This window comes from Mytilus galloprovincialis, chromosome 11, assembly GCF_965363235.1.
Source record: "Mytilus galloprovincialis chromosome 11, xbMytGall1.hap1.1, whole genome shotgun sequence".
Lineage (NCBI taxonomy): Eukaryota > Metazoa > Mollusca > Bivalvia > Mytilida > Mytilidae > Mytilus > Mytilus galloprovincialis.
In genome coordinates this window covers 73679983-73705929 of record NC_134848.1, presented here as the reverse complement: position 1 = coordinate 73705929, position 25947 = coordinate 73679983, and the positions used below count along the sequence as shown (strand labels likewise).

The 25947-nt window shown below is 31.8% G+C and overlaps 1 protein-coding gene across 1 annotated transcript; it reads left to right on the top strand.

Moving 5' to 3' along the window:
• Positions 1 to 861: 861 nt before the first annotated feature.
• On the top strand, positions 862 to 24634 carry LOC143051382 (cytochrome P450 3A24-like). Its single transcript, XM_076224305.1, has 13 exons — positions 862 to 925; positions 6245 to 6341; positions 7271 to 7323; positions 7783 to 7879; positions 10347 to 10472; positions 15441 to 15529; positions 16411 to 16562; positions 17515 to 17642; positions 19265 to 19390; positions 20349 to 20495; positions 21750 to 21847; positions 22846 to 22989; positions 23799 to 24634. The coding sequence occupies exons 1-13, from the start codon at positions 870 to 872 to the stop codon at positions 24034 to 24036; spliced, it is 1551 nt and encodes a 516-aa protein (XP_076080420.1). The 5' UTR covers positions 862 to 869; the 3' UTR covers positions 24037 to 24634.
• Positions 24635 to 25947: the final 1313 nt, after the last annotated feature.

The following is a 25947-nucleotide window of genomic DNA, read 5'->3' as shown; positions in this document are numbered from 1 at the left end:
ACGGGCGAAAACATAAGGCGGGGTTTAACATGCTGATGAGATCTCAACCCTCCCCCTATGTCTCTAGCCAATGTAGAAAAGTAAACGCATAACAATACGCACTTTAAAATTCAGTCCGAGTCTGATGCCAGAAGATATAACCAAAGAAAATAATCAAATAACAATAATACATAAATAACAACATACTACTAGCAATTAACTGACATACCAGATCCAGACTTCAATTACACTGATTGAAAGATTATGATTTCATCATATGAATATCAGCCACAATCCTTCCCGTTAGGGGTTTAGTATCTTACCATCATAACATATATGAGAAGAATATAACCTGTGTCATGCCAACAACTGGTTTTTGAATAAGTGTGTTTAGTTCCGATACAAAGCTTATTTTAGTTTCCAATTTCAATGCAAGTGCAATGTACCATGTTTAAAAAATGATCGTCCTTTGTTTTCTTTCCAATAAAATAGCAAGATGTAGATCATTTTGAAACTTCTAAACTTCTAATCAAAATAATTCTATTAAACCTTATTAAACTTTATTTTAAAGTTTTGTTGTAGGTGAAACAATCCAAAAACAGTTATATTTGTGTTTTGTTATGAATTTGTCTTGTTAAAGCATTTTCTATTCAATGAAAACCAGCAATGAACAACGATAATTGTTAAACACATTAGTTGGAATATCGATTAGAAAACATCTATTGTCTTATTTTGAACAAACCACCCATTTACTTTAAGAACGTTTTGATTGGTTCATAGAATATAAGATATTTATATATATATAAATAAATAAAAGGATAAAATGCGGAAAAAATTTTCCACAAATCAATTGTTAATTTTTGTCACATCTTTTGTACAGAGATAACAAAATGCTGACAGAATTGTTGTTGTGTATAAGCCTAGGATGTTTCCTTTGGTTCTACAGGTAAGTGCAAATAGCTTACTTCTTCAAACATATATAAAACGGGAAACTACCCAAGTCTATATATAACTCTTTAAAATCAGGTAAACGTTTTAATCACTTTGTGTTGTTTATAAGGAAATATTAAGCTTCTCAATGATTAAAATTAGTGTTTGTCAAACTCCTATGTATCCAACCAATATTTACCAAAGTGATGGATTCATTTGTTTGAAATTTTTATATATTTTTTAAAGGGTCAAAATAATTATTTTATCAAAATGTTATGAAAATCAAACGAGCCAAATTAATTTAAGTCAAAGTGTTGGGTACCACATTAAGAAATTTATGAGAAACTTGATAGTAAATCTACAAGCGCGTAGGGCGTACACAATCTGATACGTATTATATTGAATTTCATGCATTAACTTGTATTACCATTTTCCTTTTCTAGCAGTGAAAGGGGGGATTCAAAGCATTTCATGGTTACTTCCCATGACATCAAGACAAAACAATGAAAATAATTTAATGATGTATATACAAAACAAAAGGCAACAGTAGTATAACCTTGTTCACGTCATACATCGATGAGAGAAAACAAACACGGTTTACAAACCAAAACCAAGGAAAACACAACGATAGTCATCATACCAATATGATTTACGTTTGACACTTTATAACGAGGGATATGAAAATTATAAAGGTTGACCATGTTTTTTTTTCGAGGAATAACAATCTGATTTGTCATCTTTTTAAGTATGTTTAATCCAATGTATCTTACTGAATGTTCTGCCATTGTTGTCTTTATCAAACTTGGTAACCTATTTGTTTTATTCCATTTATGTGTCCGTCCATCAGATGCCATTTTTGCCTCATTTTTTCCGATGGACGTTCTAATTTAAGCTTTTCGAATTTTGTTATTAAGATAGATGTGAGCACCATTTAACTTGTAACTCCATAAGAATCAGATGAATTAATATTTCTTGTTTTTGACGATAGTCGAAAGTTGTATAAGAAAAAATCAATTACTTTTTCGCATTCTTGCCGACACATGTACCGAACTCAAACATGTCAAATCCTTTTTTTTTCAATTTTCGAATTTTTCTATTGGCGATCGCGTACAATAACCACGTTCATTTATCGTTTGCGTGTTTACACGAATCACATCAATTAACTTCTAACGTACTTGTTTATAACATCAATATCATATCGCCTTATTGTTTTTCGTCGATGAATTATAGTTGTTTTTACTATTAGCATTTGTGTTTAAATTAACAGTACTAGCTTCATTAAAAAATGGATAATCATAACTATGGCTGTAACTATCATGTTCTCACATAGGTTTTATGAGTATTTTTATACATCTATGTATATTTGTTTTGCACCTGTCCCTATTCCTGAGCCTCTGACCTTAATTGGTCTTGAAAATTTGTTGTTAACAATTTGTATGAAATTTCAGCAATGGACAGTTATACTGTCCATCTTCATTCATACAGACGCGTTGCTACGAGGAGATGAAAACTGACTAAAACGGTTGATACCGGATTTTGTTTTTAATTTGAACACATAATAACTCAATATCAAAAACAGCCTTTATCAACCGGTCGTTATTTCATCGTTTAAAATAGAGTAGCATGTACAATAATTTTTTTTATACAAGATCCGCAGTTTGTTTTCCGATGTAAACGTTGGCTGGCTTTTCGCCAGGGATAGTACCAAAGCAGGTAAAACGAATATTTTTCCTCTTCTGTATTTCTATAATATATTAGTGAACTCAGCTGAAATATTTCTTATCTATTTAACCATATTCAATAATAAAAATTCGATTTCGCTTAAAGATTGATAAAATTGGTTAATGCCCTTTGATATAAACGTTTACTTACATAAAACTCAAAAGAATTACTCGAATAGTTTTATAAAAAAAAACAGATCAACATGGTTTTTTCGTATACTATTTGATTGTTTGTTCATGTTGTTGTTGTAATTTGAATATAACACTTTTGAATACATTTTGAGGGGTATGGATTAAATTTGAAAAAATATATATTATTGCAAGTATGGGACGCGGTATATATAATTATTTGACAGAAAAGCATTACATAATCAAATTCATTAACTGTTGTTAAATATCATAAGTTAAATGCAATAGTGATATCGGTGTTTAGCTTGCAATGTTGAATGAAATTAAAAAAAAAAGTTTTTCCTTAAATCGTAATCAAAAAATGTTTATCAGTCATGCTTGTGTTTTCTCTATAACTCTTTTGATTCCTTTCTGATGATAAGGGAGAATGAAAAATACTTTTGCTTGGATTGGTATTTACGACTCATCTAAAAAAACGTTTGCTTGTCTAAATGAGCATACGGAATTACACAATTGTATTTAGGTTATCCTTGAAACACTGTATAATTGTTTCGTTTTATTTCAAATAATATAATGGTTCAACTATTAAATACCTGAAAAAATTATTGGAACTGATATTTTGCAATTAATAAAAGTAAATATTTCTAATTAAAAGGGTTTTGGAAATGTTACCAATTTAAACCCATATTCGAAACATATTAAGATAAAAGTAATTTTAACAAAATAAACTAGAGGCTCTTAAGAGCCTGTGTCGCTCACCTTGGTCTATGTGCATATCAAACAAAGGAAACAGATGGATTCATGACAAAATTGTGTTTTGATGATGGTGATGTGTTTGTAGATCACACTTAACTGATCGTTCTTGGTACTTACAATTTTCTCTTTCTGTAATGAACTTGGCCCTTTAGTTACAGAGAAAAACATTTTGTTAAAACTGAAAATTGTTAAAAATTTATTAAAAAGGGCCATTATTCCTTAAGGTCAACTGACCATTTTGGTCATGTTGACTTATTTGTAGATCTTAATTTGCTGAACATTATTGCTGTTTACAGTTTATCTCTATCTATCATAGTATTCAAGATAATAACCAAAAACGGCTAAATTTCTTTAAAAATTACCAATTGGGGGAAGTAACCCAACAACCAGTTGTCCAATTCATCTGAAAATTCCAGAGCAGATAGATATTTACTAGATAAACAAGTAAACCCCTGTCAGATTTGCTTTAAATGCTTTGGTTTCAGAGTTATAAGCCAAAATCTACATTTTACCCCTATGTTCTATTTTTACTCATGGCAGCCATCTTGGTTTATTATCCGGGTCACCGCACACATTTTTTAAACAAAAAACCCTAATAATGATTGTGGCTAAGTTTGGTTAAATTTGGTTCAGTAGTTTCAGAGAAGAAAAATACGAAAAATTGGCAAACAATTACTATTAAGGGCAATAACTCCTCGAGGGGTCAACTGACCATTTTGATCATTTGACTTGTTTGTAGATCTTACTTTGCTGAACATTATTGCTGTTTACAGTTTATTTTTAATAATGATAGAATGAAATTCAAAACAGTGTGGCTGTGGCCATTGATTGACACATTAAATTCATCCATTGACTGGGACAATTTTTAAACTAGATACCCCAATGATGATTGTGGTCAAGTATGGTTAAATTTGGCCCAGTAGTTTCAGAGGAGAAGATTTTTGTAAAAGTTAACGACGAGGACGAAGACAAACGACGACGGACGACGGACACAAAGTGATGAGAAAAGCTCACTTGTCCCTTTGGGCCAGGTGAGCTAAACAGATGTACAAATGTACACGATTTTTTTCATAATTTACACAATTAGTTAAGGCGAAAAGTAAACCCGCATTTACTTCCATGTGCATGTAAAAATAAACTTGTCAAATTAACGTGAAGTGAGCGCCTGTTAAATACTGCCAACACGAACACAGATAAAATGTGCGTTTACTTGCCATGGGTAGACATTATAAATTTCCATTTTGACTGCGTTAACACAAATATAGTAAAGTGTAGAAAATTGATGTTAACTTACTAAATATTTGCACGCGAAATGTGTTTACTTCCATCTACATATCTATTGATAAGATACTATAAAAACACATGTACTGTTATAGTGCAGACAATGAAATATTCTCAGACGGTACACAAAAAGGCTATAACAGGAGAAAACAACAAAATTATTTTTCTCCAAATTCTGATCTTTGGGGAGTTCAGATTTTTCAAACTGGCTGCTGTACACCTAAACATATGGAGTCATACATTCCGGAAATGATGCTCTTCAGATTTCATTACAAGAATAAATTTTTGGTCTTTCAATCGTGTCCAAAGGTCCTAAAAACCCAACGATAACAGAAGGGAAATTACCCCTGGGGACAACATTTTAAAGACCCTTAAAATTGCATAATTTCCTTACATGATTTAGTCATAACAAAATCAAACCAGAAATGGAGAAGTTTTTTTTTTATATAATTTATCAGATTTGTGAAAATTGGAAGGCTGTTTACTTAATTTAGATATTCTTTGAATGATTTTATTTTCAGAAAATAACAGGGGACAACAAGGTTTTTTGGGGTGTTGACCATTTAAATTATAATAGTCTATTAGAAGAAATATTAACAAGAATGTTTAACTGGGTGCAGTTGGTGCATTATATACTCTAGTTAATACTGAAACTTAAAATTTTCCAAAAAGATGCCTGAATAAAAAAATAATTGCTGGTAAAAGATGTGACATGGAAATCAGACTTTTTCAGATATTGTCTCATATATGCATTCCACAACTGCAATAAGTGTGTTACGATACCTTTCTACTCGAGAGTGTAAATTTTAATAGTAAATCTTTTTAAAGTAAAGAAATATCGTTGATAATATTTTTTGATTCGAGCGTCACTGATGAGTCTTGTGTAGACGAAACGCGCGTCTGACGTAACTTTGAAATTTCAATCCTGGTATCTATGATGAATTTATCGTAATATACGACTTATGGCGGTGGAATCTGTTTCTCTTATGATTTGTTTCCGTACGTTTCATAGATTTGCGAAAAGTTGTATTGTACACATGAAAAGTCATCAGAAATGGTCGCCTTGTTCATAACGTCACAATGAGAAATTTGGAAAAACCCCACAAAAAATGACATCATAATGAAATTTCGATTAATAATTTCCCGATGAAATTTCGCTCATGAGGAAAAAATATTCACAATTGATTTGGAGTTGAAAAAAGTGTTCTGTTGCGCCGTAGAACAGTTTTAACTTTGATTCTTAAATATATATAGACATTAAGCGTATGCAGACTCAAATTGAGAACTTGTATTTTCTTGGTTAGCCAATCTTAACTTGTCGATTTTTTATTTCATTTAAAATAATGTTACAACGTATCGACGAAATTCAGTTTCCTTTCTGGCTTACAATAATTTAATTCAACAGAAATTGTACAATTCTCAAACTTCAAAGTTGTCTTTTATTGCAGACAGAGGAGACTCCAGATGAAAACATTTAAAGACATGACTATTCCTGGACCAGTACCAAATTTTCTGTTCGGAAACTTGTTATCGTTTCTTGGTCAGGTTAGATACTTAATTAACAATTCCAAAAATGTGTTTATCATCACCATCATTGTTCTTATCATTTTGAAACCATTTCACTGTTTTGTACAATAATATGCAACTTTAATATCATTATAACCAGAAACAAAATAGTGATTTAAAAGGTATAAATAACAAACAAACAAAAAGTATCAACCTCGAAATAGACACGAAAATAGTCCCTTATTAAATGGCATAATACAAAACAAATTTGTGATTTGAAAGATGTGTACAAATAACCTAAATCTGTAACTATTTGGGTAAGAGATTCCATATCGAACCAATGAGGTGCCTCTGAATCATATGTAGAGCGAAATCTGCAAAAACAAGAAACAAACCCAACGAAAAAATCCACCAGCACCAAAACAAACTCAATAATTAGGACAGAAAATGTGGATAGTCTATGTCTTTCAGGGAGTGTAAGGGGGTCCTTTACAACTGATGAACTCGCTATTTTTCGTAATAATTATCTTCGAAGTTTAAGTCGAGGCTAAGGATTCATATCGTTTGTTTTTCCTCTATTTTAACCTTCATAACATGACCGAGTTCATAAATAATTCACACAAGTGAGGTTTATTACATTATATGATGGCCAAATGTGAAAGTTTAAATTAAAATCTTACAAATTATGGTCTAACTGTGTTAATACTTAATTACATGATATCGAGCAATCGACTCGTCATTGGGACCGTTGTAATGACGACATTATAGTTTAGATAAAAATATCGAAGTCAACAAAGTATGTGGCAGTATTTGTGGTTTTTATTGAAGTTTTGGTGTTTGATGATTTGTATCCTTTCCTATGCGTAGTTTTGATACCTCATTTTAGATGAAATAATATTTCCAATGAACGAGTAAAGAATTTCGAAGAACATATGAAAAACCCTTATACGTTTTAAATATATTTTCAGAGTTTATACTTAACTTTCCGCAAATGGGAAAAAATATATGGAAAGACATACGGGTATGTATAGATAATCGAAGTACCGGCTAGTGTTTATTTAGTAATGACAATTTTCACTTGAACATGAATAAATACTTTTAGCAACAGAAACAGAAATTATTAAACAATTTTGGAGCATTAAATGAATGTGGCTGGGCAGGGTTTTATACAATTTGATATGCTATACAAACTGGTTATAATTTTGAGATGTTTAAAAATTATAGATCAAGGAACACGTTTTTAAGAAACAAAAACATGCCAGTGCTTCATACAACTATGCTTCGTAACTAGCAAAATCTGTTTTCGATTTTAAAATTGATAAAGACATACACAGTAGTAATATGATAACGTAAAAACTAGGATTTTTTCAAATGACAATATCAGTCACTGTTTAAATTAAAAAAAAAAAAACTTGCCTGTAAATGAATGAACTGATGGTTAAATGTGTTGCTTGGTGTGTATTTATTGTTATGTTTTTAGATACTTTGAAGGTCCTACTCCAGTACTCGTGTCATCAGATGTTGACCTATTATATGATATCTTTGTAAAACAGTTTAAAAATTTTCATGCAAGAAAGGTAAATAAACATGTTTTATGTATTCTTCTAAAAGAACCTAACTTAATTGGTTATCATAGGTACGCCAGTCGCGCGTTTCGTCTACATAAGACTCATTAGTGACGCTCAGATCAAAGTAGTTATACAGCCAAACAAGTACAAAATTGAAGAGCTTTGACAATGAATATTATGTAATAATGTGAGAAAAAAAAAGTTGATAATCTTTCTGAATCTACTACTTCTTAAAATATGTATAGTTTAAAAAGATAGAAGATGTACTATTAATATAAGAAGTACAGTGCATGAAAAACTGAAAATACATCAAGCCATTTCGATTTGTTTTTATTTTGTCAAACTTAAAAATAAATCTGTGGTAAATACTTTTTTCTTTGAAATATTTTTGAAATTTGAGAAACATCTTCAAGTTATCATGCTAGACAGTTAATACATAGGCCTTTTATATGTTCAAAACAGTATCCCAATGTCATAAATGGTTGGTTTGTGTAACATGCTTTCCCTAATTCCCTGATAAATTTCAGTAAATGCAAACTGGTAAGGGTAGGGAGAGGGTAAATACGATCGTTTATAAAATTTAATGAATTCTTTTGTGCTATGATTTCAACAAAATTATTCATCCAGATTATGGATTATAAATGTGTTGAGATTTGTGATTAGATAACAACACGTAGATTGCAGTACATATTCAGAAAAGAAAACTGACGGGGTATAAACAACGTTTATCCCAAATTGGAACTTCAAAAAAGTCATCATAAAACCTGTTACTACGTAGTCTAAAGCTAAATAAAGAATGTCAGATTCACAGAGGGAAAATACTGACGTGCATCCGTCAATAATACATGATTACTAAAGAAAATCACTCAATTTACACTTCAAATACTTAAATTCAATGTTAAAAAATAATATTATAAATTTTTACATATATTCATTTCACAGCAAACTATAGCATCATTTACGTATGCATAACATACCAGGGTAGGTTTAGTCTAACTATGTGTCAAACGCACACAGAACATGAAATTTCAAAACTTTATTGAAAACATATTCTTAACGAAAAAAAATGTCAAGATTAAAAAAATGTGCATGTAACATGTTTAAGTTGATTCTCAAAACATTCAGAAACAATAAATTTGAAATGAATCATGTTAATATATATAGATGCTGAATTGTGAATGTTAAACACATACCTTGCACTGTAAAAACAACATTACATACCCTGTTTGAGACCTGAAAAGTATATATATTGTATAAACATTCAAAAGCTATTCCAAACTGATTTTCGTATTCAATATTGGATAAGAATATCAGATATAAGTAAATTCAGTTAGTTTAAAGATTTCAACAAAAATGATAAATATGTATAAAAATCAACTCTTAATTCATTCTTGCCCATGTTGAGTGATTCAAAATTATATACAAACTTGTATTAAGAAAGTCACAAAGTTATAAAAATATCTTCTTTTGCAATTATTTTCATGAAAGTCGTTTCGATTTTCTATTCTAAAATGATGCCCATGTAGTTGATAAACCACCTTGTACCAAACAACATAGTGCTTTGATTTGACTTTATATGTATTAAGATAAATATCATGAATTAAGTAATCGGGACACCTGATGACATATCACTATTTTAGTTTCAATATGTTTTTATACAATTATAAATTATTGTTGATCACCTCAACGAGATTGATTTTCTCGCTTGAGCCGGGACGGCGAAAGCGAGAACAACAATCGAGTTGAGATGACCAATGATAATCTGTTTGTCGCTATATTACCTTTGACGACGTTGTCAATTTCATGTCAAATTTATTATCAACGCCACGTGCCTCCTTAGTTTTTAGCGATAATTTTCCATCTCAAGCGAGTAGCATGATATGAAAAATTTTCACAAAAAAAGATCAAAGGTAAAATGCACAAAATAGAGATAAGTAACATTATTCAATCTTGGAAGCATAGATGGTGTTGAGAATACTATTATTATCATTTTATACTCTATGATATTATACAATTACTGTCTTTTGATGAGGTAAATATGCGGTTTTATTGACTTTAGAAAAAATGATATTCACTGAGGCCGACGGCCGAAGTGAATATCAGTTTTTCAAAAGTCAATAAAACCCCATATTTACCGAAACAAAAGACAGTAATTGTTTTATTCCATAGTCCGAGAGAAGAAAATGTATCTAATGACAAACATATACCATTTTTTTTTTTTTTACATGAAACATTTTACCATAACGTTGCATGTAAAAGCGCGTGGCGTTTAGCGCGGTGAATAACACTTTCTCAGGTGAATATGCTTTTTTATTCAAAATCCAATTCATATAGAGAAACCTACTAAAATAATATCAATATGGAATAATATACTGTTATTGACTGTTTGAAATTATCAAAAAATACATGTATGATACTGTAAGAAAGAAAAATAGCAGGAAACTGTCTTTTAATTCACGTGACTTTATCAATGTAGGTATACCCTGTACAAGTTGATCCAGACCAGGACGAGAATGTCCATATGTTCTTTGCACGTGGCGAGAGGTGGCGACGTTTGAGGTCAATAGTTAATCCGGCCTTCAGTACGTCCAAAATGAAAGAAGTGAGTAGAAGGGGTTTGAATTTAATTGTTTTTTGGAGAACGCAATGTTGTGACATTCGTCGTTTTTACTGTTTTATCGTCAATAATATTTACTAAATACACAGCGATTGCAACAAATACGGTTTATCTAAAGGAATTGAAAAATATGGCCATTTTTACACCACAAAATCTACTTTGTGTATAGAAAAATTAATCCATCTAGGAACATTTTAATGCATGGCAGGACCTATATATTTAAATTTATATTAAGTCTATTTTTCAGAAAATTATAAACTATCCAGCCTGTCGAAGATAGTAAAATATGTTCACACACGAGTATCTTTTGATACAGTCCACTCAGTTACACTGTTTAGATCATATATTTTTGGCAGATGTCTATTGCCCATCCATTGCCAATGTAAATCAATACAACTCATATCATGTTTTATATAAGCAGGGCGTCTCAAAATACTTTCCTAACTAAGTATATTTTGGCACCTTTTGCAGTAGTGAAAAACATTAATAGCATAATCAACTAAAGTTTTGAATATTCTGAAACTTAAAATGCATTAAATTTAAATTATCTAGGTCCAGTCATGCTTATAAACTTTTCAAGATGCACAGGTTTGTCTGTACTCAAAGTGAAGTTTGTAGTGAAAATACGGCCAATTTTTCGAAAAAAAGTTTTGATGAACCTTAAAGTAAAACATACCTGACATTTACGAAGATCTACGTTTACCGTCGGGTTTTTACTGATGAACAGTGAATGTGTTGTCAAATAGAAGTAGTGATGAATATCTTTGATTATAAACAAGTATCTGAACTCCAAAATAATCATCATAACTATCAATTCAATCTGAAAGTCTTTCGTGACTACAGTGGATAAGATGACCTGTTTCCAGTTATTACCAAAGAATATAGATTTTAGAAATATTATTTCCCTTAAGTATAGGTAATCGACTGAAGTGAGCCTAGAAGCTTCATAATAAGTTTAAAAAGTTTCATCAAAAGATACAAGGAGCTTGTAGATAAATATTCAATTTCAACTTCACAAATAAAACACGATGGTCTTGAAGTATATATTTCAGGTATTGACTTTGTGTATCATCTTTATTACATATTAAAGTGTTTTTTTTTATTGTTTTTTCTATCTGTGTATTAATATTATTCCATCTACCGTTAAGTCTAATTTTGGTACTTATACATCCCATCATTGTGTTATTGCAATGGTTAAATATTTGTATCCTTGACTTTCTTGTTTTGCTAATGTGCATATTTGTTTTTGTTTAATGTGATTAGGACTATTACACGATGTTGACTGAAGGAAGTAACCTAATTTTGACTATTTCACCTATTACGACTGTTTGTTTTGAACAAACTTTGTGTCGATGTAATGGAATTGTGTATGACCGTTATCCAAGTGAGAGGTTTAGCTAGCTATAAAACCAGGTTTATAACCCCAGTTTCTACATAAAAAAATGCCTGTACCAAGTCAGGATTATGACAGTTGTTATAAATTCCTTTGATGTGTTTGTGCCTTTGCTTTTGTCATTTGATCAGGGACTTTCCGTTTTGAATTTTTTCGGAGATCACTATTTCTGGTAATTTACATTACAATACATGACTTCGCATTTGTTGATGGTTGAATGTATTTCGTAGAGAAATAATATTGTTTGATTTTGTTTTTCTTATTGGAAATTATATTGCGAATGGCATTTTACCAACAGTCAGTCCGTGCTTCATACAAACAAAATTGGGGATGACAATTTTGTCTTTCATATAAAACTACAAAAAAACCTCCAAATTATTAGATAGAATTAATGATAGTCAGAGCGTAAATGGCAAAGTCTGAATCACAATATAAGATCAACTTTGGGTAAGGAAAAAATCAAATCTCAAAAATACTGAACTCTAAGTAAAAGTTTAAACAGGTAAATACCTTAAATGCCAAAACCAAAAGCTCAAACACAGAAAACGAATTAAAAACAACCGTCAAATTCCTGATTTAGAAAATTTATTTTCTTGTGATGAAAATTCAAGAATAAGTTGGTTTTATAGCTAGCTATACCTCTTTAAGGTGGTACCTTACACTACAGTTAGATAACTCTGTAAATATCAGCTAAACGTTTTAATCACGTTGTTTTGTTAAGAAAATATTAAGCTTCTCAATTATCAAAATAAGTATATTTTTGTCAAACTGCTATATAACCAACGAAACTTTTCTGATAAAGTGGTGAGTTCCAATTTTTTGAAATTTTTATATTTTCGTCAAAGGGTCAAAATTAACATTTTTGAAATTTTTTTTGTAAAAATTAAACGAGCCAAACAAATATCAATCAATGTGTTGGGTATCACTTTAACTTGAGACTTACGTTACAATGTTTATGACTACGTTAGGGACTAGTTTGAAAGATAGCACCTACCTACTGAACAAATTATAAGAGTTGTTAACATTTCAGTTTTACTATAAAAAGAAGATGTGGTATGATTGCCAATGAGACAACTGTCCACAAAAAACCAAAATGACAGACATAAACAACTATAGGTCACAATACGGCCTTCAACAATGAGCAAAGCCCATGCCGCATAGTCAACTATAAAAGGCCCCGATATATATGACAATGTAAAACATACTATGGCCGAATTGCGATGCAATGCGTTAATTTCTAAATGAAAGGTCTATCCAAATACAATTTGAAAAAGTCGTAAAAGTTCTGGCATTAGTTTTTAATTTTTATTCCTATTATAAATTGATTTTAGAAGTGAAAATATAACGTGTGTTGAATCTGAATCTGACACGTTTACACAATCGTATTAAATAAACTGGGAAATGATCGGTCTAGAACAAAAAAATAAAGCATAATCCAATTTATCGACAATTAAAAATATGTACTGCAATAAGTAGGAACAAAAATTTTAAATATACGGTCAGAATCGTGTATGTAAAATAGTTAGCAGTTACGTCGTATAGATGCAGGATAGCTGACAATTAATTTTAGTCAAGGTGTTTGGTAACACTTTAGGTGGAACAGATGTCTAGATTATTTCTGGTTTTGTATGATACGTCCACAAGAAAATATTTTACCTCTCAATGCATTGCACGAGATTCAGAAGAATCGTGATTTCTATTACAATAACTTTCTAGAAATAAAACATTTAACGCTAGATTAATTATTGGATATTAAAAACCGCGGGTAAATAACAATAATTAAGGACATCGTGTTCTTAACGACTAGCGACTAGCTACTTTTAATAAATATTTTTGTGCTACGTTTTCGATTTTGAATTGATAATCCCTAATTAGAGGTTTTTGAAATATGTTTAATATAACTGGATGTTTATTATTTAAACTACTAGATATAAACATGACAGGTTTTTCAGTTTTAAAAAAAACATTACAAGTAAAACACCTGCCATTCATTTGATATTTTCATGATACAATTACAGTTGTAAGTGTGATTTAAGAAGTGCTGTTTAGAGGACGATAACAATTAAAGAGGTTGTTTTGAAATGTTTTAGCTGCGTTTGTTTGAAGAATCAAGACAATTTACCATTTAAAGGTTGGCTAAGAATACCAATCATCTATTTTAGCGGTTTTCTTACTCAAATCAACGTGTTCTATACTATTCGTACCTTGCTTTTTTTATTTTTATTTAAATTAATGAACTAGTACGATACATAAAGGCTGGTCTCAGATGTAATTCGATGGAACAGGACCATAAAATAAAAAGATGCAAAAATGTCAGTGTAGTTAAACATATTGAGTTGTATTGTGCTTTACAATACTATTTAACAACGGATTGTAATTGCATGAACATCGTGACTTATGGCACACATGTAGGGGAAAAGCCTACTCCTTCAGACCACGCATGTTAATCACAATTTTAGTTGAATACGTGTTGCTAAAGTTTTCGCATTCTGTAAACTTAATGGTTTTTTTTTCGTCGGTTCACGTTTATTTTGCCATGGCATTCTTTTTTCCTGAAATTATTGTTTTTTTAAATGTCCCATTTGTGTCATCTGCTTGGGGCATTATATATTTTTTGACAATACAAAAAAAAGTAAAATCACAAAAATACTGAACTCCGAGGAAAAATACAAAACGGAAAGTCCCTTATCAAATAGCAAAATCAAAAGCTCAAACACATCAAATGAATGGATAACAACCGTTGCATTCCTGACTTGATACAGATATTTTCTTATGTAGAAAATGGTGTATTGAACCTGGTTTTAAAGCTAGCTTAACGTCACACTTGTATGACAGTCGCATCGAATTTCATTAAATTTACTACGATGCGTGAACAAAACAAACAGTGAATCGATTTGACAGGTTTGTTTATGCAGGTCATACAATCGGTAATAGTAATAAACGAGAAAATATATTAGATGCTTTTCAATTTTTGTTTATTTGAGTTGCTTTTACTTTGCAACTCTGTTGGTGTTTTATATACATATAAATATTCGGCTTAATGGTATCATCGATACTGGAATCATGACCCATTAAATCTGTACAATGTATTTATATGTAATGTTATTTTTATATCAGCATCACAAGAAGACAAATGGTTATTTAATACTTTTTTTCTATATGTATATGGAAATTTAACATGTTCTGTTCAATTTTTCAAGCTCTTATTTAATTTTCTTTTTTACAATGTGTTATGAATAAACAGATATGAATATATGTAAAAGACATCTAGAGGCATCATAGTACTTAGCAGAGCGCATGTGTTTATACATGTGTCAAGCTTTTTATTGTCCCAACTCTATACAAGTTGTGGATAAATTAATTGGTAACAATTAAAGATCTTTCATCAAAACATCAATTCTCTATAAAAGAAAAAAACACGTCTAATTTTATAGATAACAAACGACTATACACTAATTCATATCGTAAATCCTGCCAATTTACCGTTCCAATATACGAAACAAGGGCGACAACTAGTTTATTTCTACGTGATTATTTAACACTAATCTTACTTTTATCAGATTGTTCCTACAATTAACAAACGAATAGACGAATTATTGGTGATTGTTGATGATAACGCAAAGAAGAAGACAGATTTTGATATGTATGAGTAAGTCAGTAAATATTTATGTATTTCGAGTTTGGTTATTTTAACGTTAAAGCTTCCTAATACAGAATTTAAACAGAAAATGTAGCTGCTTTTCTATTTTGGTACCAAGTCTTTGGTAATATAAAAAAAAGTTTATTATGAATAAAGTGAGCTTATGTATTATGCAATCAGATTAAAACGGAAATAGTTGTGAAAAAAAAAATAGCAAAAATAATTTACCACAAGTAAAAATTGAAAGCGAAAAGTCCTTTATCAAAGAGCAAAATCGAAAGCTCAAACACACCAAACAAATGTTCAACAACTGTCATATTCCTGACAGTAACTATGTTTTCTCCTTTAATTGTCATATACCTAAACCAAAACCTTGCAGTAATTTTTGTTTTCCTAATGGGAAATGTAGCATTTTTATGTTGACTTCTGAGCTAATGATATGTCCTGGTACTGACTAAACCAGTCGAGGTTTCGACTAATTGAATATAATTGAAATATACACTGTATCCATTCCATTCATCCGAACGAGTAAAAACAAAACTGAGTTAAACCTACAAGTTCATGAGGCTAAGTCAATATATTTAAATGTACACGTGGCTATAAATGTTATTCGACAACAACGCGACTTCTCCAATCCACGGGAATGTGTGACATCAGTAAACATTATTTATTATACACAGGATTTATTAAAAATATTTATGGATAAATCTTAGATATTTTTTAGTTATTCCAAAGTCTTATATACGAAACAATTTTCGATTCATATATATATATATATATATATATATATATATATATATATATATATATAGTAGATCTTTTGAGTCTATTTCATAGATTTAAATTAGGCACCATTGCTGATTTGTGGATAAATCGTAGATTTTTTTTAGTCTATTTCAGCGACTAACATTAGACACTATAGCTGATTGTGGCTTTGGATTAAAATCTGAATCTTTAACAAGGAAAGATGACGAATGTCTTGTAAACTGTAGAAATGTTATCAGAGATACGACAAAGAGACCAATCTTGTTTATGTTGGGATGTGAGTAGCCTTTACAAATTTTCGTTGTGCTTGATTTTTTTCTCGTAATCTTGATTTGTTTTTACTTTGTTTTTGAGTAATCAAAATGGAAGAAACTGATAGTAAGTACCTGCATATATCCAGTTGACAACGGTTGTGATAAATGGAAATGCAAGCGCGAAACAATTAAGGCAAAAGAAATCAGAAAAAGACAAACAACTTTCAATATTCTGAACAAAAATGACTGTATATAGCTTAAAATTGTTAATTCAAAACGGCAACTAAAACAGTTTTTCAGGGTGACAAAGAAGGTAATGCAGTTCGTAACATATGCTTGGCCTTTGAAAAGTGATTATTACTAAGATGCTATTAAAGCTTGCAATATGTTGATGGCTTTAAACTCGATAAAAAGAAGTGATAATATACCTGATCGCTTTTTTTTTAAATCTGTGGTGGTTGACCTGAGAATCTGCGCCGGTTGAACTATTAACCTCATATAACAATCACTTTTCCTTTGTAACATCAGATATTTTTATTATGACGTCAAATTTTACGGGAACCTTTGCAATGTCCAGAAATGGCAGAAAACAAGCGATAAGGTATATAGGATGTGTTTTGTAACATTATAACGGATAAGAAAGAAAAAACATTAAATGATTTGATGAATTTTGGATATAGCAATAATTCGACCTTGGAAAACAATAGAACCTATAGTTCTAACTATTTTGCAAAATAGCGTGTTTGACTTCAGCAATGTATTGAGTAAAATGAAAAAAAAAATCGAACGCAAATTTTCAAAACAAAAGTCCTTTATCAAATGGAAAAACCAAAAACACAATACGCGAATGGAAAACTACGGTCAGATTCTTGATTTGGTACAAAGATAGATCATACTAGTTGTATAATCATTTTGGAGCATAATCGGGTCATTATCTTATTATTTCAACCAACCGTTAACAATTTTTCTTTATAGTTATGTTTCCTACGTTGCACGCTGTCTGGATTGCCATCTACAATGTTTTACGTCACGTGACATTTAATCCAGTGTTTTGGCTACAGGACACAATGACGACAATAATTAAAGAAAGAAAAATTAAACAGGTGAGACAATTGAAATCCGATGTTATTTTTAACGATTACGATATTTTGATATTGGTTTACTGTAGATTCATTTATTTTCGTATTTATTGATTTTCGTAGTTTGAGAAACATTTGCATTTTCGTGTATATTTGAGTTCGGGGTTATGCTAATCTCGTCATATAAAGCCTCAAGAAAATTTCTAATTCGTTGAACATTTGAATTCGTGGTTCATGTGTTCCAACGATACCAACGAACATTGGTATCCAGCGAATAATAAGTATTCACAATAAACGGATACATTTTATGTAAACAGTTTTATTAATAGTTCTTCATATTTTGATGATGTCATCATATGATTCAATATATTTGAAGGTGTAATACTGATTACTATTGCGCTAAAGTGGTGATTCAAATTAAAGTTATTTTAGAATAGGAAACGACACTAAACATAGAAGAATTTACACAGCATGCTTAATGTTACTATTCCAGGTGACTTTATAGTAAGCATCAGACGAAACGCGTGTCTGGCGTATATACAAAATTTAGTCCTGGCATCTATCATGAGTTTACTTAAAGTGTTATGAAATTAATGTTCTGGATCCTCTATGCTCTTCAACTTTGTATTGTTTGGCTTTATAACTATTTTGATATGAGCGTCACTGATGAGTCTTATGTAGACGAAACGCGCGTCTGGCGTACTAAATTATAATCCTGGTACTTTGATAACTATTCTGTTGACATTTTTAAAATGTTCAGTATTTTAAAAATGAGACATGTACAGTAGAAATCATAGAATGATAGAACGAACACATTTATACTTTTTCAATCTATTAAGAAATTTCAAAACTATCAACTAGCGCTTCTTCGGAATTCTTCTCCATTTTAAAGGCAGAATTACGCGGAGGTCAGCATTTGGACTTAACACTGGTAATGTAAAAAATATATATATGCAAATGCGAAGTTTAAACTATATCCTAGTTTTTTCACATAATGTGAACTTTCCGCTCTAGAACTTAATGCAGAAAGATAGCCGCAAATGAGAACAAGTTCATGATTTTGTTAAAAAAATGGAAAGTGGAAAATATGTAATGCACAATACACATTTACGTAAGAAAGGTCGTTTATGTGACAAACTGTACAATTTATCATTTTGGACTGATTTCTTTTTGTGCCGTTTCATCTCATTTCAATACTCTTATTTCAATTTATCCCAACAAAGTAGTGCTTTATTTCTGTCACGTAGTTTTATCATTTTAGCAATATTCTTATAATTGTTATAAAGCGGGAGGTTTGGCTAGCCACTACACTAGGTTCAACCTACCATTTGTTTTGTATTAATTAAAATGGTCTGTACCAAGTTAGGAATATGGCAGTTGTAATCATAAAGTTCGTTTTTAAGTATTTTGGTGTTTGTTTTTGTTGTAATTAATTTGTTTTCCTCTAACATTTGATGTGTTTCCCTCGGTTTAAGTTGGTAACCCGGATTTCTTTCCTTCAATAGATTTATGACTTTTAAACACCGGTATACTACTATTGCCTTTATTGGAAGTCTTCTGAACATGAATACATCCAATATGCAATCTTTGTTTCAATATATATTTTGAAAAGTATGAACATACATGTTTCATTTGTTGTTTTGAAGGAACAAAGAGTTGATCTACTTCAATTGATGTTGACGTCAGAATTTAATCCATTTGCCAATAAGATTGACGTTGGTGACGTTGACTTCAATGACAATGTTGTCAAGAAAAGAATATTGACCAATGAGGTAGGTACATCAGTTGATAATGACGTCATAATTTAATTCATCATTCAATAAGATTGACATTGGTGGTGTTGACGACATACTTTAATTCATCATTCAATAAGATTGACGTTGGTGATGTTGAGGTCAATGACAATGTTGTCAAGAAATGAATATTGACCAATGAGGTAGGTACATCAGACTTCAATGACAAAACAGTATAATCACAATTATACTGAACTCCGAGAAAATTTTAAAAGGATACCCTAATCAAAAGACAAGTCAAAATCTCAAAATCATCAAACGAAGGGATAAGAACTGCTTTTGGTACAGGCATTTTATTGTGTAGAAAATGGTAGTTTTATCCAGTTTTTATAGATATCTTAACCTTTCACTTGTATGACAGTCGCATAAAATTCTAATTCAATGTTGTCAAAAACAATATTTCATTAAATTGACCAATAAGTAGGTACTTCAGTTGATGTTTACGTCAGAATTTAATTCATAGATCAAAAGGTTTATGTTTGGCAAACAACTTATTTCGATAACACAAGCAGTCGTTCAAGCAAATGATCAGAACTTTACCGCTAATGAAAATATAGAAACTACATATAAAGGTTGTGTTTCCTTTAAAACCAGCACGAATTGCAATGACTAGAAAATGTGAAGTTGTTTGAAACCATTTCAGTATTTAAACGTATTCAAACATCGAACGAACGATCGAACTTACAATATATGTTGGTTTTTTTTTTTATTAATTTACAATATAGATTGAAAACAGCAAATTTTGACATTATAGAACAGAACGTAACGTCAATTTCCAAGTTTAGGAATGCTGTTATTTTAGGAAACATCGATTTTACTTCAAATAAATATTAAGACTAAAATATCACGATTATTATAAATGTATTTCAAAGCTTTTGTTCTATTGAAAAAAATTGAAAAGAAGTAACTTTATTTTGATATTTATTCCTTTTTTCAGGAACTATCTGCTATGTGTCTGCTTTTTCTCCTTGCGGGATATGAAACAACCAGTACAACATTAGCTTATATCATGTATGAACTCGTGGTGAACCCGGATGTGCAGCTCAAATTGCAAAAAGAAATTGATCACTTTTTCCCAGAGGATGTGAGTATGTTTAAATCAATTACTGGGGGAGCACACGAAGAACAGACACCACTAACTGACTAAGGGTCAGATATCGGTCTACCTAAGGAGAGCAAATGTTGACCTTTAAATGTGTCGCTTATAGTTTTATAACGTTGTTATGATATAGTTTTACAACGCTTCATGTCCAAGATAAATTCTCCACTCACCCAAAACCCATCAGTCGAAAATTACAGTAAACAGCAAAAGAATGAAACTAAAACGACAACAATACAGACAACAGTCCACAAAACACTTCAAAGAAAACAAACGATTATGCACCATTAAAAAAGGTGAACCGGATGGGTAAACATATAACACGTTTGAAATACAGAGTCATGCACATTTTTATTACATACATTTTACCGAAAGGTCCTTTCTTCTTCGAAATTATTAATAAAATGAGTTGAATTAAACCCCGCCACATTTTGTATGTATGTGCCTGTCCAAAGTCAGGAGTCTGTAATTCAGTGGTTGCCGTTTGTTTATGTGTTAAAATATTTGTTTTTCGTTCATTTTCTTGTACATAAATTAGGCGTTTAGTTTTCTCGTTTGAATTGTTTTACATTATCATTTCGGGGCCTTTTATAGCTGACTATGCGATATGAGCTTTGCTCATTGTTGAAGGCTGTACGGTGACCTATAGTTGTTTTGTTTTTTTTGGTGTCATTTTGCTCTGTAGTGGAGAGTTGTCTCAATAGCAATCTTACCACATCTTCTTTCTTTTATATGTAAGATAAAAACATGATTCAAAGAGAAATCAAAGGTTTGCACTGATACTTAAGTCCACTCAACGTGTCAGGTGTCGCCTCAATTTGTTAAGCGTCCCATCAATTAGTCAGGCTAGATTTTAAAATTTCAAGCGTTCACTTAATGAGTCAGGCGTCCGCGCAATGTATGAATCGTCCCTCAATTTGTCAAGCGTCCATTAACTGAGTTGGGCGTCCACTCAATGAATGAAGCGCCTCCTCAATGTGTCATGCATCCACTCATTGTATCACAGTCACCCTCAAAGAGATCTCAGTTACCTTTGACACATTTGTAGATATGATTATTTTAAAAACAAATACGTTTAGTGTAAAGGAAAACATATCTTAATATAACGTTAAATGCTTAGATATAAGCCATCTGCATGGAATTTTGGCAGTCTTTGATTTGAAGCGCCCTGTATAGATATGCATAACCAATCGCCTGTCTGGACAATAAACATCTGATCATTTTAATTTATATTGACAGGCAGAGGATTCTCCTGCATTTTATCACATTATCTCTCGAATGGAATATCTAGATATGGTTTGGTGCGAGACTTTGAGAAAATTCCCTCTAGCTAGCACGTAAGTTACGAATAATTAATTCAAGGATGTTCGCTCTTCTTGTTTTAAAATATTTTTTTTTTAATTTGTTTTAAATTCTTACCAGATATTCGTAATCCTCGGGTATTATCAGTGTAGTGCAATAAGTTTGGTCCGCATTCTCGTAGTTTTCTTTTCATGATTTTATTGCATAAAGTTTAAAAAGCAATATTTGAAAATCCTATAATTTTATTTTTTTTTTATTTTGAAAGACTAACGGTTCAAATGTTAAATGTAGGAAAAGTCTAGAGAGAATCATTTCCCGACAAATTTCAATGGTCTATATCTCAAAAACAAGCACACGGACACTTTATTTATTTCTGCTTTTTTTCTTTATTTCTATAATATCAATAATTATCTCTATCAGTCTTTTAAAAGGCTTGTTATTTTGAAATTTAGTAGCGAACATCCTTAATACCAGCTTTATCCGTTAATGTGGTTGTTTTACTTTCATAAAACTTCTTTTCTTTCGATTTGTTGTTGAAATTGCATCAGTCAGAGAATTTCTTTCGTGTTTCCCCAAATTTCACATAATCTGCATGAACTAGTGACATTGTCATTAATTATGTAGATTTACTACATTACCCACCCTGTAAATAAAAAGAAGATGCGATAGTATTGCATACTAGACAACTATCCACAAGGAACCATATAGCACAGACAACTTTATGTCACCGTACGGTCTTCAACAATGAGCAAAACACTGGAGATTTCTTTCCTTTGTCTTTTAAAAGAGGGACAAAAGATACCAAAGGGACAGTCAAACTCATAAATCGAAAATAAACTGACAACGGCTGGCTAAAAATGAAAGAAGACAAACAGACAAACAATAGAACACATGACACAACATAGAAAACTAAAGAATAAGCAACACGAACCAAGTTAGACAAGGAGCTCCAAGTTGTATATACATGATATATTGCATGTTATTGATGGTAAACAAATCGACCAGAATGACTTCTTAACCTTTTCTCTTTAAGGGTTGTTGCTAGACAGTGTATGGAAACTTGTACGGTCAGAGGTATCAGAATACCGTCCGGTATGATTATACAAGCTAATGTGTGGGATATCCATTACAATCAGGATCTTTGGGGTGAGGACACAGAAAGATTTATACCAGAGAGGTACATCTATAGAAATATTGTCATTATCAATAAATAAACTCGTCATAAATACAAGGATTGAAACTCTGTTCTTGTGCCAGACGCGCGTTTTGTCTGCAAAAGACTCATCAGTGACACTCGACTAAAATAAAGTTAAAAGGGCCAAATAAAGTACGAAGTCGACGAGCGTTGAGGACCGACAATTTCTAAACGTTGTGCCAAATACAGATAAGGTTATATATTCCAATTTAGTACGTTAATGTCTCGCAGCATTCAAAGATGTAAATGTTTAAAGAAGAGATTTGTTTTTCTCCATACGTGTAATAAAACGAGTGTGATGGCTAATGACCGAAAAGTTTCATGTCGAAAAACAGTGCGATTTGGTTCTGCAGATGTTCCTGTCACAAATAATTTATGAGTGGTAAGTCTAAACTAACATACTGCACAAATACCTGCACATCACAGCATTCGGCCATTTTGTCATCTACCATCTTTGTTTACTTTGCAATTAAATTAATTACGTTCGTCAATAATTCAAATCAAATCAATGTTATTGGCATAACACATTAACAAAATGTTTGTTTCAATACAAATTAAAACATGAATTACAAAAACAAAATAGAAACATAGGTAGGTTAAACAAAATTATATTATATTGTTTGATAGCCATTTTGCGATAAGACCTGAGACTGCCCTCAGTTCTAATGGCCCCATCAAACATCAAGACAAAGCTCAATTTTAAACCTGAAAACAATGTCATGGTCTGCATGTTACAGTTGTACTTTTATTCTGTTTCTTGGTAAATGAAAAGCAGCATAAATCTATTTTAGATTCACCCAAGAAAGAAGGAAAACTAGACATCCGATGGCATGGTTGCCGTTTGGTGGAGGACCCAGAACATGTGTTGGCCTACGACTTGCCCAGCTCGAAGGCAAAATGGCAATTTGTAAACTTTTAAAACATTATTCCTTTATACCATCAGATAAATTAGACGTACCTATAAAATGTATTGAAGGTGCGACTATTATTCCAAAACATGGAGTGCCGTTGACAGCGATTCCTAGATGACATTTACCATAATCAAACTCTGACAGAATAGTGTCTCTGATCAACCGTGATATATACCGCGCCAAAAATGGGTCAACTATTTCATGATTAATCGTGATACCGCGCCCAAAACGTCTCTACAATTACATGATTAACCGTGATACCGCGCCTTAAACGTGTCAACTATTACATATCATTTAAAATAGCCACTATTACGTTTTATATATAACATTATATATTAATTCAAAGAGGAAAGCGATTAGCTTTGTCTACGAGAGTTGGTTATACTACCAAGGGAGGTAATAAAGGCGGGAGGAGAACATGTACAGTGGTGTATTGTAAAGTACATGTAACTGTATATTCACGTTCTGTACAGCTATGTACATACAATATTATATACTGAGCAGTTCGGGGACTTTTATAGCCGACTATGATGTATCGGTTTTGATCATTGTTGAAGGCCATGGTGACCAAGAGCTGTTTATTTCTTTGTCACTTGGTCTCTTGTGGAGAGTTCAACACGTTTCATTTGAAACCATACCATATTTCCTTATTTTTATAATGTCTTAGTAATAATTGTTATATCTGAGGTTGAGCTTTTCTTTATATAAACATTGCTCATGTGATACAATGCATAAGATGTAAATATACCAGGCAGTCAAGTAAATGCCCGCTGGCCGGGAACTACATGTAGTAATTCAGTGCTTTTCCTTGAATTGGTTCATGTCTGTCATATTTGAGTTTTGTACATTATCTTTTAATATCATATTTACAATGCATCTCGTTTATATATTTTAATGCCCCACCTACGATAGTAGAGGGGCATTATATTTTCTGGTCTGTGCCTCCGTTCGTTCGTTCGTTCGTCCGTCTGTGCGTCCGTCTGTGCGTCCGTTCGCTTCAGGTTAAAGTTTTTGGTCAAGGTCCAATCAACTTGAAACTTAGTACACATGTTCCCCATGATATGATCTTTCTAATTTTAATGCCAAATTATAGTTTTGACCCCAATTTCATGGTCCACTGAACATAGAAAATGACAGTGCAAAGTTCAGGTTAAAGTTTTTGGTCAAGGTAGTTTTTGATAAAGTTAAAGTTACATCAACTTAAAACTTAGTACACATGTTCCCTATGATATGATCTTTGTAATTATAATTCCAAATTATAAGTTTGACCCCAATTTCACGGTCCACTGAACATAGAAAATGATAGTGCGAGTGGGGCATCCGTGTACTATGGACACATTCTTGTTTTAGTTTTCATGTCGGGGTCTTTTAAAGCTGATTATACGATATGGTATGTTTCTCATTAGTAAAGGCCGTACGGTGTGTTTCTCGTTAGTAAAGGCCGTACGGTGTGTTTCTCATTAGTAAAGGCCGTACGGTGTGTTTCTCATTAGTAAAGGCCGTACGGTGTGTTTCTCGTTAGTAAAGGCCGTACGGAGTGTTTCTCATTAATAAAGGCCGTACGGTGTGTTTCTCGTTAGTAAAGGCCGTACGGTGTGTTTCTCGTTAGTAAAGGCCATACGGTATGTTTCTCATTAGTAAAGGCCGTACGGTGTGTTTCTCGTTAGTAAAGGCCGTACGGTGTGTTTTTCATTAGTAAAGGCCGTACGGTGTGTTTCTCATTAGTAAAGGCCGTACGGTGTGTTTCTCATTAGTAAAGGTCGTACGGTGACCAATCATTAGTAAAGGCCGTACGGTGTCTTTCTCATTAGTAAAGGCCGTACGGTGACCAATCATTAGTAAAGGCCGTACGGTGTGTTTCTCGTTAGTAAAGGCCGTAGGGTGTGTTTCTCGTTAGTAAAGGCCGTACGGTATGTTTCTCGTTAGTAAAGGCCGTACGGTGTGTTTCTCGTTAGTAAAGGCCGTACGGTGTGTTTCTCATCAGTAAAGGCCGTACGGTGTGTTTCTCATGAGTAAAGGCCGTACGGTG